Source organism: Microtus pennsylvanicus, chromosome 7, assembly GCF_037038515.1.
Source record: "Microtus pennsylvanicus isolate mMicPen1 chromosome 7, mMicPen1.hap1, whole genome shotgun sequence".
NCBI lineage: Eukaryota > Metazoa > Chordata > Mammalia > Rodentia > Cricetidae > Microtus > Microtus pennsylvanicus.
Window position 1 is genome coordinate 3,956,287 of NC_134585.1, and position 20,505 is coordinate 3,976,791.

The window sequence follows — 20,505 nt, forward strand, 5'->3', positions numbered from 1 at the left end:
CTCTTGGAGAGGCCTGTCAGGTGGGTGCATGCAGAAGGCCATGCCATTCATATATTAGTGGCTCACCTGCATGCCCCCTGTGGAGAGCAACTGAGGCCACCTGTGGTCACCACTGCCTGGGGCAGGTGAGGAAACTGGAGCCCAGATAGTCTGCCTGGCCCAGCCCTACCCTGCCAGGAGCTGGGGGCTCTAGACAAGACCCTCGAGGCCCCTGGTGGAGCTGGGGAGCATCCTATCTCTTAAATTGTGGCCAATTCCATAGCTGCTGTCCTATGTCCCCTGGGCTTCCACCTGGTCTGTCTGCACAGATGCCATGCCCCCAGGTGCTAATCACACTGGAGGCCCCGGGGGTGGCAGCTCCAGGAGGCTACGTCACAAGAGGACACAGAGCTGCGTGTGAGAGGGTAGGGGGTGGCTTGCTAGCTGGGCAGACATACACAATGGCATAGGCACTCACTGAGGGTGGCTGTTTCAGCCAGGGCACACATGTGTACGCGCGCGCGCGCGCGCACACACACACACACACACACACACAGAGGACCGGGTAGTCCTTTGATCACTCCTAGACACACAGCAAGTCTCACACATGGTCAAGGGAACCAGGCCCAGGGTCCTGATCTGGGCCTCCGCCCCTTTCAGCCATGGGCCACAGAAAGAGCCCTGGAACGGCCAGCTGCCCTCGCTGGCTGGCGGCGTTCTAACGATGGCAGTGCTCAGCTCCTGCCAACCTGCCATATGGTCTCTCTCCAGTTAGAAAATGGGCCAATGGCGACGTGTCTTCTCCCCCATCTGGGGAGACAGATGGACAAGAGGAAGAGGCTAGTCCAGGCAGTGGGGATGGGCCACCTGGCTCAAGGAGGAAGTGGGAAGCGGGAGTTTATCTCCTACAGGGAGAAAGTGTTAGGTTAAGATACACTTCTGGGCCAGTGCATTCTGGCCTGGCCTGCATGCCTCATCTTGCCGAAAAGGAGGAGGAAGAGGGGATGGCTCATTGAAGGGGATGTTAGTCACAGGAAACTGAGTGTTGTGCGTGGCCTTGGAGGATGTGGTATTTACGGAGCATCCCACACAAGTTGATTGTGACCTAAGAGAGGCCACATGAAGTCACTCCTCTGTGGCGTGACACCACAATCCCAGCACCGTCTTCCTCCCCACACCACTGCCCTCAGGCTCTGTTCACCCTGGAGTATGGAGCAATAGGAGCCGGCAGACAGACAAGAAACAGCCAGTCCCTCGCTCTAGGCAGACACAGGACCAAGAGGCCTGAAGGAATCTGGGACTCCCATGCCCCCCAAAGCCCTATGGGTCCCCTTTAGAGATCCCTCAGATCATTCCCCAGGTCCTACTCAACCTCCTACCAGGAACCTGGCTGCCAGATCCCTGTCCAAAACCAACCGTGCGCTAGCTGCAGACCCGCATCCTAGCCAAGCCAGGGCCTCTGTGTGCTGGCCAGAGGCAGATGCCACAGCCTCTCATTGGAGAGATCTCTGATTACATGCAGCCCATAGGGCCCGAGACCCCAGTACACACTAGGAGAACAGAGAGTCTAAGGCCAGAGAGGAACTTTGCCTTACCTGGAGACAATTAGCAGGGGCAAGCCTCCTCCACATTCTGTGCTGAGCACCGCCTGCTGTTCTGAATGCCTGAGGAGGGGGTCCCACCTCCCACACTTGCTCAGACTCCTCCCCACCTGCTCATCTCCTCCCCACCTGTTCATCTCCTCCCCACCTGCTCAGACTCCTCCCTACCTGCTCAGACTCCTCCCCATCTGCTCAGACTCCTCCCCACATACTCAGCTCCTCCCCACCTGCTCAGCTCCTCCCCAGTTTCTCACAGTAGTGGTCCTGCAGGATCCTCCTCTCATTCTATTTTCCCTTTTCTGAAAAATGCTTTTATGTAAAAACCGGGAAAAAAAATAATGAAAAGACAAACCCTAGGAAGTCAAGTGGAAAAACCTATATTGCTACAGAATATGGTAGACTGCAGAGAGGAGAGCAGGGGAGGGCAGGGGAGGGCAGGGGAGGGCAGGGGGGGAGGGCAGGGGAAGGTTTCCAGGACATGCTAGGCTCCCTGCAGGAAACAGGAAACAGGGCAGGCAGGAGGTAGTTAGGAATCTCTCTCTCTCTCTCTCTCTCTCTCTCTCTCTCTCTCTCTCTCTCTCTCTCTCTCTCTCACACACACACACACACACACACACACACACACACACACCACTTTCTCTTCCCCTCCTTCCTTCCTAAGCCAGGCTGTCAGCAATCCCAACCTTAAACCTGCTCCCAGGAAAAGAGATAGAAAATGGGCCCCTGAAGGGGTGGGTGGCCAACAGGGTCCTGCCGTGGAACAAGGCCATGCCTAAATGATGGGGTTCTGATAGTAGAGTTCAGGTATTCCCCCCAGGCTGCTCCAAGGTGAGCTCAGGGTAGGGGTGAGAGAGCTGGACTTGGGTCGCTCTGGGTCTGGCCAGACAGTGGCTCAGTCAGGCCTGGCTCCCATTGTCACCCTGCCTGTTCCTGCCCCAACCCCCTCTGTACTCAGCACTGTCAACCCGCTCACTCTCTCCCCCTACCTGTCCCGGTAAGTTCACACTGTGCAGATGTGCACACACCAACATGCGTGACATCCATGTGGCTTGCTCAGGTTGGCAGCTGCTACCTCACTTCAGGCCTCCCAGGACCTGCCTCTCTGACAACCTCTGCCCTACAAGGGGTCTTTAGGCAAGTTGCCCCTCTGGCCAGGAGCACCCTGTACCAACTGGCCAGGGATTTTCCACTACCTGCCAGCCCCTTTCCCTCACTGGGTTCCTTCTCCCCAGGACACGTGCCCAGGGGTCCACTGGGGAAAGGGAGAAGTCTGTGTTTGCTAGAGGAACAAGGGACAGGGGTGCAAAGGGACAGTGGTGAGCATGGATGACAGGCTCTGGAGGAATGCCACCCGCACCTGCCCCCCTCAGGGGTGTCTATGCCCCCAGAGCCTACAGTGATTGTCACTCAGAGCTACCACTTGTCTTCCACAGGCTCTGGGCACACTGTGGTGCCTGATGTCCATGAAGGGGACAGTCTGCCCCCATGGGCTCTAGACACACTTGTAGATCCATGCCCACGGGCATCTCTCAGTCCTGCCTTCTGCTCTGTTATTCCCTTACAGCCAGCACTGGAGGAACAGGGACATGGAACACAAATCGGCAGAAGGACATCAAGCTGACAGTGTCCCTTGGCTGTCCCAGCTCAGCATGAGACAGCTGGGCCAGAGAGGGGCGTGTGGCGCCATACTCTTCCTGGCTGATATGACTCCAGCTCCTGGTGGGCAGTGGGTCACCTGGGGAAAGACTCGTCGGGTCTCAGTGGACTCAGGTCTGTACACAGTGAGAACACAATCCCTGTGTTCAGCATTGACGTGCAACAAGGAAACCAAGCGGGGCAAAGGAAGGTGAGCTGGACTGGCTGCCCATGAACTTTCAGATGGGTTACCAAGCCTCTCTGACTTCCTGTAAAACAGAGAAGGAGGCAAACGTCCCCTGGGGGGGGGGGTTGGTGAAGGTCCCTTGCTGCCCACTGCGGCCACTACCCTGAGGTGCAGCAGAGTTTAGTGTGGCAGGGCTGCTCGGGCAGAGATGGAACTCATCACTCAGCTGGGTCAGGGCCCCTCAGAGCATTCCTGGGTCCTCAGCTTTGGAGACCAGGGTCTGGGCTCAGTATACGCTATTCCTGAAACATGGTGCTGGGCAGTCGTGGGGCCACAGCTCAGAAGCACAAGGGCTGTTCAAGGTGATGGCAGCGTCCTCTCTGGAGGCCATTAGCAGCACACACTACACACGCGCACACACACACTCAGCACACTGCTCGTGGTCCCACACTTCAGGATCTCACAGAGACACAGCTCTCCCACTCCATCCCACAGAAGAGCCAACACAGGGCCACACACCCTGAGCGGCCACACCTCATGCAGGAACCACACGGCGGCACACGTGCAGGCACCATGGCCACCGTTGATGTCACAGCCTCCACACACCACAGCTGTGCACACCACAGGACATGGATTGAGCCCTCAAGGCCACACAGTTGTGCCTCAAATGGACGCACGCCCAAGCACGGATCCCTATTCTTATATACACACAACACACAGACACAAACAACACGCTGTCACATAGACAACACAGATGCCCATGTCTCTAGTCAGTCAGACAATAAGTCTGACCACCCTGGCCCCTCACGAGGTTCACAGCCCCCTCTCCCACAGCTTCCCTGGTCTCCCATGCTCACCATGCATGTAGACTCACTCTCTCAGGCCCAGCCCTTTCCTCACGGGGAGGTCCTCTTACTGAGTGCCCGGCCCAGCCCTTTCCTCACGGGGAGGTCCTCTTACTGAGTGCCCGGCGACCACCCATCTCACACCAGGTACCATGCGACCCCACACACTCCAGAGTCTGCTGGAAGCTGAGGGTCATGGCAGCTCTCTGGAGCCTGCCCACACACCTTACAGGCCTCAGACGTCCCGTTGCTTAGGCCTTTGCACTTAGCTGGGAGCAGATCTGAGCTGCTGTACAGCACCCCGGGGTCTATGGCAAAGCCCTCATCCTCACTGTCCCCTCTCTTGGCACTGAGCCATGGCCCTGTGGGGTTAGGAATACACAGTGAGGCATAAAGGAACCTAGGCATTAGATACCAGTGAGACACTGGGAGCTAAGAGGGCGCAGATGGCCCTGGTCCCAACTCAGACACCAACTACTTCCACTAACAGTCAAGTCACCCAGCAGTAAGAATGTGACACATTTCCAGCCTGGACCAGGCCAAGTGCCCAGGGTGAGGGAGGATACACAGACCACCATGAAAGCCCTGCTGTCCCTGGCTGGCCTACAGCAAGGCTCGGGGCTTCATTATTCATGGTGTTGGGCTCTAGGGAGGAAATCCACTGAGTGATTGTCCTAATATCCAACATAAATGCATTTAGACAAAGCACCTTTGAAACAATGAAGCTGGAAAAAATCCAGAGAAGAGAAGTGCTAGAGGCAGGTGCTGAGGAGGGGACCAAGGGGACAGGATACAAGCAGAAAATTAGTGGAGGCCCTGTCCACTAATATCCTTCCACCCAAATCCCCCTCAGCAAAATGACGGTTCAGGGATGGAGACAATCCACCGCAGAGAGGGCTGGGGTTCCCCCAAGATCCTCACATACTCCTAGCTGCTGAGCGCAGACCCCGGTCTACTGACCAGTGTCAGTCTGTGGACAAGGAGGGGGCTCAGTAGCTAAAAGGCCCCCCCAGTCTGGCCAAGGTTGTCTCCATCAACCACACCCAGGGTACCACACACAGAACAAGACCTCTTCTCCTTTCTCCTCCGCCTCTGCATCCAGAAACAGGCAGACAAGGGTTACGCAAGGGCTCTCCAGCCCCGTCCCCACCCCAGCTTTTTAAACAGGACCACTTCGTCCAAGTCATGCACCCACTGCTACCTCAAGTCTTGGCCACTATGGTCCTGAGGCAAGCAGTCGCTACCTCCTTCCTGTCCACCTTGCCCACAAAGCCTCTGGGTCTGATCCCCCCAAAAGTTTCCCAGCTCTTTGAAGTGGTCCAGTCCTGCCCCTCCTCTCTCTCTAATGGCACCGGTCACCCCTGCCTTGTGCTGTGTGACTTGTCTGCATCAGAGAGAGGGCTGAGCCTGGGAGCCAGGACTCAAGTCCCAAATGCCACTTCTTAGCTCTGTAACTTTGGACAAGGTATTTAATTATCCCTGGATTTTGTCCATCATCAAGTGTGAAGAACTGGACATATAGGAGAGTGTGGTAGCACACATCTATAATCCTAGCGATCAGGAGGCTGAGGCAGGAGGATTGCCTTGAATTCAAAGCCAACCAGGTCTGCATAGTGAAACTCTATCTCGGGGGGGGCGGGGAGAAAGGAAATAAAGGAAGGAAGGAAGGAAGGAAGGAAGGAACGAAGGAAGGAAGGAAGGAAGAAAAGAAGGAGAGAAATAAGGAAAGAGAGAAAGACTGAGCAAGCAAACACGGGTAAAGGCACAGGACAGTGCCTGACGCAAGAACATAGCAGAACTGCCCTGTGTTGTCCTGAGGTTGGCTTTCCTCCATGAGAGTCCCTCAAGAGATGTATCATCCTCCCTTTCACTCTCCAGGTCCCATCAGACAGGTGAGCTCAATTAATAGTAGTTCAATATACCCAGGCAGTGGTGGTACATGACTTTAATCTCAGCACTCGGGAGGCAGAGGCAGGTGGATCTCTGAGTTTGAGGCCAACCTGATCTACAGAGTGAGTTCCAGGACAGCCAGGACTACACAGAGAAACCCTGTCTCAAAAAAAAAATAATACTAGTACTAATAATTTCCATTTGCTGTCTAGATGGGAAGCCAGTGGGTTGATGTTGGAGATTCCTGCATGTAGAGAAACTTGGGGTGCCAGGCCAATTCCACCCCCCCATAGGAGCACATTCAGGCAGGAGAGAGCAGCGGGGTCAGGAGCTGGAAGTAGTGATCCTGCCCTGTGGTTTGGCCAGAGTGGGGTGGGCCATTGCAGACTGGGATAAAATATTTAGAAGTCCACATCCCCGGGAAGTGGAAACTGATAAGCAAAATGAAATGTTAAGATGTAATTACGCAGGCAGCCCAAGCATGTCTCTCTGCAGGCAGCTCAGCCCTGAGCCTGGCACAGCAGTCCCTGGTAAGGAAGTCCTCCAGGGCCCTCCCAGCCAGCCCTGCCCTCTCTGCAAGCCAGGCTAAAGGGCAACGGCGGCTGAGCAACAGAACCAGGGGCCTGGGGCAGACCCTGCACCCCATTTAGCTTCAGCTTCCTGGTGGAAAATAAAGCTGTTGACCCATGCCCCAGAAAGGGAACCAGCTGACCTTGGTGGCTGGTAATGAGGGTGACACAGACAGCAGAAGCCAGCCTGACCAGCTTAATGGTCAGGCCGTGTGTGTGTGTGTGTGTGTGTGTGTGTGTGTGTTATGGGGGGGGACCTGGAGACCCAGCTGCCATGGGTTCCCGTTAGTAAGAACTGATGAACCAGATCAGAAACTGACCCCTCAAAATTGCCCCAGACCTGCAGCTGTTGGGCGAAGGCTTGCAGTCCCAAAGCTAGCCACCAGCCCTGAGAGGAGAAAAACATGCTAGGCAGGGAGGGAGGGGCTTCAAGCCTCAGTCTTAGAGGTGGCCTAAATGTCCACCCTGATGGGTGGGGTGGGTGGAACCTGCTAGCTCCTCTGGTTTGGCGTGGGACTTTCCTCGTGTCAGATGGCACTAGCTATGGCACGAGGGACCCTCCCCAGAATCTGACACTGAATATTGGAGATGAAGTTGTGATAATCGCTCACGTCTCTAAGAGCACCAGGAACAAGAAAGGACTGACTACCCGGCCTTTTAGCTCCTTTCTGATCTAAACCTGAGTCCGCAGAAGGACTTCAGCTTGTCCCAGGCTGACCAGCGTGAGCCAGGAGTGCACATCTGGTGTCACCAGGCTGCCTCAGGCACCCGCTAACACCCAGGCAGACCCAGCTACGGTGGCCCCCTCCCCTGTGGGCCAGCTCCCCCTCCTACTCTCCAGTCCATTGTGTTCACCCCTCCCTAAATCCACTCCAGAGTGTCCTCCAGGGGGCTGACAGGGCACCCCAGCTCTCTCCTGCTGTTCCCCACCCAGGGGCCCTGCCACTACAACCCTGTCATCCCGAAGCGCATGTGGATACTGAAGAAGGAGCAACTGGGTTGTAGCTGGACAGTGGTCCAGAAGTCCCACCCCCATCTCTAGCCCTTCCCCCCCATGCTTCCCGTGTTCCCTACCCATTCACTGTCTTCGGGCCCCCTTCCTCTCCCTCTCTCCCTCCTACCCATCCCATCAGCCCTCTCTGACCACACAGCCTCCCTTACACAGTTAGCATTGCCCTGTGCTGTCCCACCAGCCCCTCCCAATCAGCTCACATCCTGGGTATGTGGACAGGAAACTGAGCCCACCTGTGATCCAGAGCCTGCATGGCTGCCTCTGCCCACTCTGTCTCTGACTTAGGTGCTCCCTCCTCCCCACCCTTCCCCCTCCCTGGCCCCTTCCTCTATTTCACTTCTTTTAGGTGACTAGTAAGTCATCCTGCCCCTCTCCCCACATCCCTGGGCCAGGAGGAAGTTCTCCTGGCAAGGGGTGGCAAGGGCCTCAGGGCCTTCCTTGCTCCTCCTGTCCCCCATCCTCCCTTTCCATCCCCTTCTTGTCACCTTGTCCGGTGCTTCCTACACCCAAGGCTTCCCTGGGTCCCAAGGCCTCTTAGCTTCCTTCTGGCTCGTTAAAAATTTGCATAGAATTTGACTAGAGTACCTGCATGGTCGTTCTGTCTATGGTAAAATAGAGCCAGATGTAGCACACGTGAGTCAAGGAGGGTGGAGACCCAGGAATAGGAGGATCCAGGAGACCAAGTGCTCACCCTGGGTGGGCACACACAGAGGCAGGCCCACACCCTCCAGTCCTCACTGGGCCCCATGGAGACTGGTCTGCCTTTTTTTTTTCTTATCATTTTTCCAGCAACCAGTGAAAACGAGAATTACCTCTTCAGAGAAAGCAAAAGCTCAAAAGGACCAGTGGCCCAACCACATGGGAAAGCCACCAGGCAGGCCTGGTCACACTTCCTACCTAGTAGCCTGCTCCATCTGGCCTGCTCCTCCAGGACACCCTCAAAGGAAGCTCTCTCCCGTCCCAGGCTCCCCAGCCTGCAACCACAGCCCCTTCAGCCTTGCGCACTGATTGCTGGAGACCAGCACTTTCATCTCATCCTCGCTGCGGCCAGACCTGCCTAGTCACAGCAGTGTCCAGGAATAAATGTGTTTGGGTAACGAGGAAATTGGTAACAAAGCAGAGGGGAAGGGCTGTGTCTCGCAGACGCCCGGCTGGCTCGGTGTCTGCAGGCTGGCCAGGAGCAGGCAGCTTGCTACTGGCTGGAGCCAAGCCGGCTGAGCTGAGCTGCCCGGGAATGCCCAGCCTGGCCTCGCCGCCACTCTCCATGGTGCTGAAACTTGGGCTGGGCTCAACCACCTCTGTCCATGGGAACTCAAGACCACAGTCAGTGACTAGAACACAACCCACCTTCCTTCTCTCCACCTGAACCCATGATCCAAACCCTCATCTCTTAAAAAAATGGGGCGTGGTGTGTGTGTGATATGTGGGGTGTGTGTGTGTGTATGTGGTATGTGGTGTATGTGTGTACATGTATATGGTATGTGGTGTACGTATATTTGTGTGTGTGTGTGGTATGTGGTGTGGGGTGTGTGTGTGTGGTATGTGGTGTGGGGTGTGTGTGTGTGGTATGTAGTGTGGGGTGTGTGTGTGTGGTATGCAGTGTGTGTGTGTGTGGTATATGGTGTGTGTGTATATGTGTGGTATGTGGCGTGGGGGGTGTGCTATGTAGTGTGTGTGTGTGGTATGCAGTGTGTGTGTGTGGTGTGTGTGGTATGTGGTGTGTGTGGTATGTAGTGTGTGTGTGGTATGCAGTGTGTGTGTGTGGTATGCAGTGTGTGTGTGTGGTGTGCAGTGTGTGTGTGTGGTGTGTGTGGTATGTGGTGTGTGTGGTATGTAGTGTGTGTGTGTGGTATGCAGTGTGTGTGTGTGGTATGCAGTGTGTGTGTGTGGTATGCAGTGTGTGTGTGTGGTGTGTGTGGTATGCAGTGTGTGTGTGTGGTATGTGGTGTGTGTGTGGTATGCAGTGTGTGTGTGTGGTATGTAGTGTGTGTGTGTGGTGTGTGTGGTATGTAGTGTGTGTGTGTGGTATGTAGTGTGTGTGTGTGGTATGCAGTGTGTGTGTGTGGTATGCAGTGTGTGTGTGTGGTGTGTGTGGTATGTAGTGTGTGTGTGTGGTATGTAGTGTGTGTGTGTGGTATGTGGTGTGTGTGTGGTATGTAGTGTGTGTGTGTGGTATGTAGTGTGTGTGTGTGGTATGTAGTGTGTGTGTGTGGTATGTGGTGTGTGTGTGGTATGTAGTGTGTGTGTGTGGTATGTAGCGTGTGTGTGTGGTATGCAGTGTGTGTGTGTGGTATGTAGTGTGTGTGTGTGGTATGCAGTGTGTGTGTGTGGTATGTAGTGTGTGTGTGTGGTATGCAGTGTGTGTGTGTGGTATGTAGTGTGTGTGTGTGGTATGTAGTGTGTGTGTGTGGTATGCAGTGTGTGTGTGTGGTATGCAGTGTGTGTGTGTGGTGTGTGTGGTATGCAGTGTGTGTGTGTGGTATGTGGTGTGTGTGTGGTATGCAGTGTGTGTGTGTGGTATGTAGTGTGTGTGTGTGGTGTGTGTGGTATGTAGTGTGTGTGTGGTATGCAGTGTGTGTGTGTGGTATGTAGTGTGTGTGTGTGGTATGCAGTGTGTGTGTGTGGTGTGTGTGGTATGTAGTGTGTGTGTGTGGTATGCAGTGTGTGTGTGTGGTATGCAGTGTGTGTGTGTGGTATGCAGTGTGTGTGTGTGGTGTGTGTGGTATGCAGTGTGTGTGTGTGGTATGTGGTGTGTGTGTGGTATGCAGTGTGTGTGTGTGGTATGTAGTGTGTGTGTGTGGTGTGTGTGGTATGTAGTGTGTGTGTGTGGTATGCAGTGTGTGTGTGTGGTATGTAGTGTGTGTGTGTAGTATGCAGTGTGTGTGTGTGGTATGTAGTGTGTATGTGTGGTATGCAGTGTGTGTGTGTGGTATGTAGTGTGTGTGTGTGGTGTGTGTGGTATGTGGTGTGTGTGTGTGTGTGACAAGTCCATCACCCTTGCACACCCTCACATCTCTGTTCACAGCCCTCAGTGGCTCCAGGCACACTCCCCCTCTGGTGGCCCACGAGGCTCCAGGTTCCTCTTCTTTCCCCTCATCCTGTTCCCCCTCATGACTCTCCCCAAATACCAATCTGCCTCTACCGTGGACGGAGTCTCAAGTCTAGAACAGGCAGACTGTCCGAGGGGCTGGCTAAGGCAGCAGAGTCTGTTCAGCCTCAAGTGCTCTGAAGGGCACAGAACAATGAGGCAGACAGAAACGGCCCCGTGCTGGTCCCAGACAAGAAGATCTGAACAATCCTGGAGAGGTGTGACTAGGGTCACACAAGTGTGCACGGGGCAGGGGTGGGACAACGCTGCTGGCATGCTGCACAATGCCAGGGGGCAGGGCCCCAGGGAACTCAGGGAAGGAAACTGTCTGTGGTTCCTCCAACCCCTGGGACAAGGCAATGGCTCATAGCAGCTACTCCAAAAGCTTGGCGGTGGCATGGAAGGCCACAGGAGGGAGCGGCCGGGGGAGATAGGTTAGCAGACAGGAGAAAGCCACTGATCTGACTGATCTGGGCCATTGTCAGCTGCTGCTGAACAACCAGAAGCAATTAGAGGAGCCCCCTCCTGACTCTATGGGTGCCTGGAAGACACAAGAGGATTTGGGGGAGAAGATAAACTTAGAGACTTTGAGATTCAAAGACATTATTGATAAGATACTAGGAGGTGCTAAAGGAACTCCTGGCTGCAGGAGCACCCGCGACCTGGGCTTTGGGGCCAAGGGTCACTGCAGTACCTGGCCTCCAGTGAGGTAAGACTGGAAAGCTAAGGGACAGGAAGAACTCAACCGAGGGAGTCCAGAGGTCCCCTCCCCCCGCACCTTCACATCAGCGAAGAAGCTAAGGCTCGGAGAAGTACCCTTACAAGTTCAGGGCCACACCACCCCCACAGCAGGTCTAGAGCTCAGACAGACTCTAAGTGGAACCTCACAGTGCTTCTGGGGAGGGAAGGGTGGGTGCACGCGCTATTCATAATCCTGTTGGACCAAAGTGGAAGTGGAAGGCTCCGGTTCAAGGCAGTGGATCTGAGCTCAGCCTTCTGCCATAGCACTTGGACTCTGAGCCACCCAGAGGTGAGCTGCAAAGCCAAAGCCACCATAGGGGATTCTTTAAACCCCAAAACATCACCAGGCAGTGGTGGCACACTCCTTTAATCCCAGCACTCGGGAGGCAGAGGCAGGCGGATCTCTGAGTTTGAGGCTAGCCTGGTCTACAGAGCGAGTTCCAAGGCAGTTAGGACCATTACACAGAGAAACAGCGTGTTCCTCGCAGCACGCACACGGCTTCCTGCGGAAGACAGAAGGCAGCAGACTCAGAGCAGGACAGCCCAGCAAGTGACATCTCCCTCTCGCTGCTGTCAAGGCACACTCATCAAAGGCCAGCAGAGAGAACCAGAGAAAGTGACAGCCCACAAACGCGTGCACACACACACACCAGGGCCTGACGACATCTAGCCCTAGGGACTCACCAACCTGAGAGGTGTCAACACCCTGCTGCAGGCCAGAGCATCAGAGAAATCAGAGCGGACAGACAAAATCCCCGAGGCGGGCCGTGCAAGCATGGGGGTTCATCTTCGTCACACAGGATTGACCCGGCCAGCAGCAGCAGCCACATTCATGACAACACCTTGCCAATCCCCAGCCTGGCGAAGACACCAGCTGGGGCCTGGTGGGCCTCGCCGATCAGCAGGCTGATCATGGTGGTCCCCCTGTCTGATCAGCAGGCTGATCATGGTGGTCCCCCTCGCCGATCAGCAGGGCTGATCATGGTGGTCCCCCTGGCTGATCAGCAGGGCTGATCATGGTGGTCCCCCTGGCTGATCAGCAGGCTGATCATGGTGGTCCCCCTGGCTGATCAGCAGGGCTGATCATGGTGGTCCCCCTGGCTGATCAGCGGACTGATCATGGTGGTCCCCCTGGCTGATCAGCGGGGCTGATCATGGTGGTCCCCCTGGCTGATCAGCGGGGCTGATCATGGTGGTCCCCCTGGCTGATCAGCGGTCTGATCATGGTGGTCCCCCTGGCTGATCAGCGGTCTGATTATGGTGGTCCCCCTGGCTGATCAGCAGGGCTGATCATGGTGGTCCCACGGGCAGTGTCAGGCCCCAGACACCGAATGGAAGACATGCTGGGTCTGAGGTTCAGGGCAGCCTGTGGGTTTCTGGGATGCGGGGAGGGCCCCTCTCCTCCTAAATTCTCCAAGATGGGCCTCAGGCTACCTCCTCAAAGAGTAGGCAGTTGTGGAGGGGGGGGGGGCAGAAGCTGCTGAGCCACAAATAGGCAGATAGTCCAAGGTAAAGCCACAACGGTCCCCTCCTATCTCCTCCTACTCCTGACTGAACCACCCACAGAGTAGCCAGGGCTTACTCCAAGCACCCATCATCATCATAGCCTTCCTGAGCCCAAAGATGAAGCCCTACAGTACCCCTCTGGGTGCCCACTCCTGCGCCCCTCTGGGTGCCCACTCCTGCACCCCTCTCCTGCAGCCTTCGGTCCTTCCCAGCTCTCCACGAGGGAAGTGGGCCTACGTAGTCTTCAGTCAGTGTCTATGTACGCTTAAACAATGTGCGGAAGGATTTGTAATTGTCAAGGTGGAGATGGGGAGGTGATTGGCACAGGCTGGGCTCCATCAACCATGGGGTCGCCCCAAGCATGAGTTAACAGATGAGGGTGTCATGGGGCTGATGGGACAACATTCTCCAGCTCCTGTCCCAGCTCCTCCAATCTGGCTTTGTGGCCTGTGTCTCTTCTCTTTGAAATGGGGGGGGGGGATCACATTCCTCTGAAGGACCCAGAGCCATGTCCAGGGCAGAGGCCTGACATGCTCACCACTACAATGAGAAGTCCCAGCCTGTGACCAAAAGCAGAGCCTTGTCTCCCCTCCCTATCTCCCCTCCCCTTGAGTCTCCCACCACCTCCCAGATGACTTATACTTCAGAGGACAAATCAATACAATATATGGCCAAAAACATCTTTAATCTTTCTCGGGGATTAGGCTATAAGGTGTTGCGGCCTCTTTCTCCCAGTGTTCAATTCTGATTTCAATTTGGCCTGCTGGAGCTCTCCACCCTCTCCCTCTCCCCTCCTTCCCTCTCTGCCTCTCTCTCTCTCTCTCTCTCTCTCTCTCTCTCTCTCTCTCTCTCCACCCACCAAGAGGTGTCCTCCAAACCAAATACCACTTAGCAACAGGGCAGGGTGGGTACCCAATGACGAGGTGGTCTCAGGTAACAGGGAGAGTCAGGCTACGATGGAGAGCTGGATCTCAGAGGCTCAGGGCAGTATAGAGAAGTAGCCACGTGAAGGACTTCTTGCCAGACAGGAGGCTGGAGGATCCAGGGCCCAGCAAGGGAAGGACTGGTTTTCTTGTTTTTCTAGACTTTGCCATCTTTCCTGAGCATCTTTTGTGGACTATTCTTCCCCACTCCCAACACCCGATTAGGTGCTTGAAAAAGCAATTCACGGTCCTGCCTTCGGCTGAACATGGCAGACACCAACTTCTCCTGTGCCTGCAGACCATGCACACACCTTCACATGTGTCCCTGCCACGCCCCAGCTGGCCATGACCCCAGAGAGAGGACAGCGTGGGCAGAAATCCAAGTAGATAAGGACACGAAGCCGGTCAACATTCCTTGCCCTGGAACGTGGGGTTGAAGCCACACCTGCCCCCCTGTACTGTGACAAGATGTGAGGTCCTGGGTGACCCCTGAGGCCTGTGGTGACACTCTCCACAGAGGCTGAGGCCACCCAGACAGCAGGTTCAACACATGTTCTACTGCCTCCAGGTCCCTACAGCGGGGTTAAACACTATGAATAAATCCTCTGTCTTGCCGAGTCCCTTGGAGGACAGAGCCTGTGCCTTCAATAGCTCTGTGGTCCAGGGCAGGAGCAGCACAGAGTGGCACCCGGGCAGCTTTCCCACTACAATTAAAGGGTTTATCAGAGAACTGTATTGGGATTACGCCTGCAGGGCACCACCACCACCAACCTCCGGCCACTGCAGTTTTGGGAAAAGCAATTAGAGGTTCAGGCCCTGCAGGTATAAATACACACTGGCCAAGGTCGAGGGCAGCGGTGAGCTACTTAGAGCCCACAGGATGGGGCTGCCAGGAGCACCAGGGTCTCCCCTGCCCTCTTCTCAGGGGACCCAGGAAGCCACAGGGGCCTGCTTGCCACCTCAGGACCTTCCTGCAGTCACTACCACCCCTCAGGACCCTACTGATCCCTGGAGTCCCCATCCAGATGTTAACCCTTGCTGTGCCAGTCACTTACCACTGGAGCCCCCGGAGCACATACTACAGGGACAAGTGAGAACAGCCATCTATTCAGTGGGTAAGGCAGCAGAGACCCAGACACCCACTGTGGAGGGCACCCAGCAGCCGCCAGTCCTCATTCACCCATCCCTGAGAACCCCCTGCTGATCGCCATGCAACAGGGGCCCCCCATCCCCCTCTCCCTTCCCACAAAGGACAGAGCTGCCCCTCATAGCCTTCACCCGTAGCAGGAGCTACAGCATCATGGAGTGGTGGCGGGGCGGAGGGGGTGGGGGGGAGGGAGACACCAAACAGGGAAGAGCTGAGAAGCAGGAAGTAGAGGGCCCATCCCCACACAGGACTCACCGTTCTCCCGGGACTTCTGGATAAAGGCCTCCACGCCGCTCTCACCATAGCTGCCCTCTGAGGCCAGCGTGGACACGTAGTTCCACTTGAGGGCCCGGACAATGTCCACCATGGCCTGGGCCTGGTATGTGTCCGAGGGCACCACGCGGGAGAAGAAGTCATAGCGGCTGTTGTCACTCAGGTCCGGGGCTGTGGAGGCGTAGCTGATCTGGGGAATCTAGGGGTGAAAGGGAAGGCGGTACATGGACAAGCGCATAAATGGGGCAGCTGCACCCCAAAAGTCACCCCTCCCATAGACACTGCCTCCCTTCCCCTCGTCTAGTGTTTAAAGATATCCCAAAGGACAAGAAAGAAGCCATGTGAACCTCCTCACAGTCCCCTCCTCTCCAACACCATGGAGACCACAGCTCCCTGCTCCTAGGGGTTTTCAGCTGCCACACAGTCTAGGAATGGAAGAGATTCCTAGACAGGGCTACTCTGTGCCCTGTGGATGTCATCCACACCCAGCCTGTGCCCCGTGGATGTTCCATACCCAGTCTGTGCCCCGTGGATGTTCCATACCCAGCCTGTGCCCCGTGGATGTTCCATACCCAGCCTGTGCCCCGTGGATGTTCCATACCCAGTCTGTGCCCTGTACATGTCCTCCATACCCAGTCTGTGCCCTGTGGATGTTCCATACCCAGTCTGTGCCCCATGGATGTTCCATACCCAGCCTGTGCCCCGTGGATGTTCCATACCCAGTCTGTGCCCTGTACATGTCCTCCATACCCAGTCTGTGCCCTGTGGATGTTCCATACCCAGTCTGTGCCCCGTGGATGTTCCATACCCAGCCTGTGCCCTGTGGATATCTTCTACACACAGCCTGTGCCCCATGTACCAGAAGCACCTCATCCTACACTGACCACCAGTATATCTCCAGGAGGGTCAGAGGTCCCAGGGGAGTGACTGTCCCAGGCAAGAACCGATGTTTAGAAGTTTGTACTGAGATGCTAGAGAGGAAGCTGGGCAGAGGTGGCACACACCTTTAATCCCAGCACTCAGGAAGCGGAGGAAGGTGGATCTCTGTGTTCAAAGCCAGCCTGGTCTAGAGATGCGAGGCATCTAGGGCTACAGAGAAACCCTGTGTGTGTGTGTGGGGGGGGACAAGGATACATCTAGGGCTACAGAGAAACCCTGTGTGTGGGGGGGACAAGGATACATCTAGGGCTACAGAGAAACCCTGTGTGTGTGGGGGGGTGACAAGGATACATCTAGGGCTACAGAGAAACCCTGTGTGTGGGGGGGGGGTGACAAGGATACATCTAGGGCTACAGAGAAACCCTGTGTGTGGGGGGGGGACAAGGATACATCTAGGGTCTGCCTCATAGGACCCCCAGAGGGCAGGAGGAAGGACAAACCAATCGTGGAGAGCTGACGGTCACTCAGTGAAAGCCGTGACAGGTACGTGGGCCTTTGTGAACGTCTAAAATGTCCATTTTCCTAAAAGATTGCTCTACAGAATAAACCCAAACCCCATACAACCTCATCACCAATCCAACAAGACACCATGAATAAGGGGACAGCTGGGATGGGACTCGTCTGCCCACGCTTCCTCCAGATGAGCACCAAAGTCTGGGTCCACACTCTCTGTCCCTCAGCTGGTCTGCTGCTCACTCATCCTTATCACGCCCCCAAACCATCTCTCCCTCCCAACCAGGACAGGAGTGACAGACACCCAAGTCTCAGGCTGGGAGCCCAACCCCAGTGAGCCCAGCCCTGTCCCCAACAGCAGTCAGCAGCTTCACACCCAGGCCCTCTACCATACAGAAGGTACCCCATTCCCACAAAGATGGGGGTCTGCATGGGGCTTCTGCATGGTACCTAGCAGGAAAGCCAGGCTGTACTGCCCCAGCAGTCCCTGAGGCCCTGGAACAGACACCAACCTGGGTCCAGGTCAGGGTAAGGGACAGTAGACCAGTCCCTTCTCCCTGCCACAGCACAGGTTCTGAAGTACCACTAAGAAAGGTTTCAGGCTGAGATTTGGGGTTCGAGCTCAACTCTTGCTCTCTAGCTGGTAGACCTCACCAGTCCCTTCTCCACCCCAGGCTTCAGGCTCTGCAGTTACAGAATGGGCAATTAGGAGTGGCTGGTAATAGGGGAATTCCTGGTACTCCTGAGAGCAGGCCTCCGTCCACAGCCCCATCACCACCAGGGAGATATTCATGAACGCTTGCTGCTTTCTGAGGCTCCCTGCCTCCCGCTGCCCCAGCCTGAGGTGGGGGAGGGGCAGGGGCACTGCAGGGCAAAGGGACCTGTTTGAGAGTCTGCCACACCAGGTGATTCAGCCCTGCTGATTCATGGGGCTGTGTGCCCTCCTCAGCTCCCTGTCTCAGCTGGAGAGGGAAGGACACTCCATTAGCATTCTCCTCAGAGACTCACATCTCAAAATGGCGGCCCAGAAGGACTCCTGCCACTTCCTCAGCCTCCCATGCCCTGGTCCTAGACAAAACACCCACTGGATGTGAGGCTCACTCTGTTCTGGGTGCCGAGGACAGCTCATGCTACACTCTGGGGACAGGGACACCTGTTGTGCCGTGTCAGCAGAAGGATGTAAAGGTGAGTGAGCATTCATCCCTGAGCAGTGGCGGACACCCCTGCTCCCAGCAGACAGGAGACAAGGCAGGAGGCGCTTGTAGCCAAGCGCTACTTAGCAGGGAGTGCCGAGTGTGCATAGTGTGTCTGCCGCTGGCCCCGGGAGAGCTCTGATTCATGCAGGGGACTGAGAAGAAAGAGTGAAATTTCTCTCCCTCTGCCCCCCACACTCCTGGAATAATGAGAAAGTCCATGCCACAAGAAGATTAAAAGCTGCTTCTGGACCTCAGCAACAATCAAGCAGGAATCCCAGGGCATCTGTGCAGGCATGCATGTTCCAGAACGCGTGCCCAGCCGCCTGAGCACGTGAGTATGGCACACCCTTCACACTTCCAGCTGCACACGGCCACTGCACTGCAGAGTACTGCCAGGCCAGGGGACACCTGTCTCTGCCCCAGGTCTCCTGCAGGGGAGTGACAAACTGAAGAGATCTGGGGCAAGAGGAGCTGGATGTGGAGGCAATCCTGAAAACCTAGCACTTGGGAAGCAGAGGCAGGAGGATTGATATAAGTTCCAGGCTAGCCTGAGCTACATGGTGAGACCCTGTCTCAAAAGAAAATCAGAAGGCAAAAGGGAAAAGAGAAGGCAGGTATGAGGGGATGAGCCAGTGGGGTGACATGGATGTCAGATCCTAGATTTGAGGGAGACTGGTCTGCCTAGTGGGACCTACCTGGTATGCCTGCACATGGGCTGTATTGGGGAGCATGTGGGTCCTTGGGACTACAGGCTGCCATCTGGCTCTCCCCCAATAGTCCAGGCAAGCCGACCCTGGCCAGAACACAGGGGAATTCAGCACGCCACTGCTCAGGCCCAAGAGAAAGGCTCCAAAGTGTCAGAATCAAGCCCAGGGAAGCAGCTATCAGTGTCCCAGAGAATCACTAAGTACAGTCTCCATAGTCTCTAAAATCATTCAGAGTGGTAGAGAAATCTCCACCCAACCTCCACGTGACCTGTTGAGTCAGAGCCAGAGCCAAGTGGCCAGCCATGCAAGACCCTCCCACAGACCCTTCCAGGGCCACCTGACGGGAATGGCAGCAGCCTTTTGTCCCTTTCCTCCGGGCCCCAAAGGAGTCATGACCCACAGGATGAGACTCACCAAGGAACAGTCCTGCAAGTCTCTGGAAGGCTCATGATAGGCCTCAGATGGGCAGATAGACTGACCCCTGCCTCCATGACCACACGCTGGACCTTCCCCTTCAGAAGCCACACCCACCAGAGCCACCAGCTGATCCCCATAGACCTGGGGAACTCAGGCTGGGCCAGCAGGAATGGTTCCCCCAACCTGGCCTGCACCTCATCACTTCACACCAACCACAGACAAAGGCCAGCCCCAGCCTCTGGCCACTCTGGGCCTGGTTACACACCCAGCCTGGCCTCGCTGGGTCCAGCAAGTGGCTCTGCCTGACCTCTATCCAAGGAGCATCCTGTCCCATTCAGCTCTCTCATGTAAACTCCACCGTATCCAGCCCCCCTCTGTCTCTGGAGCCATAATCTGCTCCACACAGCGCCCCCCTCTCCTCTGGGGCCTCCAGGGTACCCCAGTGTGGCTGGGAGCTCCACACAGTGCCCCCCTCTCCTCTGGGGCCTACAGGGTACCCCAGTGTGGCTGGGAGCTCCACACAGTGCCCCTCTCTCCTTTGGGACCTCCAGAGTACCCCAGTTTGGCTGGGAGCTCCACAAAGTGCCTCTCTCCCCTCTGGGGCCTCCAGGGTACCCCAGTGTGGCTGGGAGCACACAAGGGAATTTCCAAACTGCCAATGTCACAGGAAGTAAATCTGGTCCGCAAGATCCAAGAGGTTCCTTCGCCTCTGTGGCTGCCATGGCCACCAGCTCCACACTCTCCACCTCCTCCACTTCCTCGCGCACCCTGGTGGCCTCTTCATTAACTCACTCACTCAGTAATGGCTTCCCAAGTACCTGCTGTGGGCTTCACCTGCCATGAACTCAGGGACAGACCTCAGTGAAGCTGATCCCAGCAGAAGAAACAGAGACAACTGCCTAAGCAATGAACACGCAGGGACTTCATGCCAGGTGCTGCTTCCCTAGTCACAGCCCACAGTTGTGGCACACGTTGGCCAGGTCACATGACACATCCGGCTTGATGAGCTGGGAGCAGGGAATGCATGTTTCCTCTGTCTACTATACACCTTACTGTGCTAAGTAGGTTCGAAGATGCAGGTCCAATTCCCGGGAACCACATGGCAACTCACAACTGTGGGGGATATAACACGCTCTTCTGGCCTCCGTGGGCACTGCACACATGTGTTACATAGACATGCATGCAGGCAAACACTCATACACATAAAAAAGTCAGTAATTAGCCAGGTGTGGTGGCGCATGCCTTTAATCCCCCACTCAGGAGGCAGAGGCAGGTGGATCTCACTGAGTTTAAGGCCAGTCTGGTCTACATAGCTAGTGAGCCCTTGTCTCAATAAACTAAAAAGATTAAAAATAAATAAATAAAATTAAATAGAAATTGAGGATGCCATAGCCTCC

The 20,505-nt window shown here is 55.7% G+C and overlaps 1 protein-coding gene across 2 annotated transcripts in view; it reads right to left on the reverse strand.

The window, feature by feature from the left end:
- Nucleotides 1-20,505, reverse strand: part of Grm4 (glutamate metabotropic receptor 4) — a 76,476-nt gene that overhangs the window by 31,799 nt on the left and 24,172 nt on the right. For both annotated transcript variants that reach the window (XM_075979654.1, XM_075979653.1), the window contains exon 2: nucleotides 15,379-15,595. In XM_075979654.1, the coding sequence (XP_075835769.1) occupies nucleotides 15,379-15,595 (217 nt within the window). The remainder of the gene's footprint in view (nucleotides 1-15,378; nucleotides 15,596-20,505) is intronic.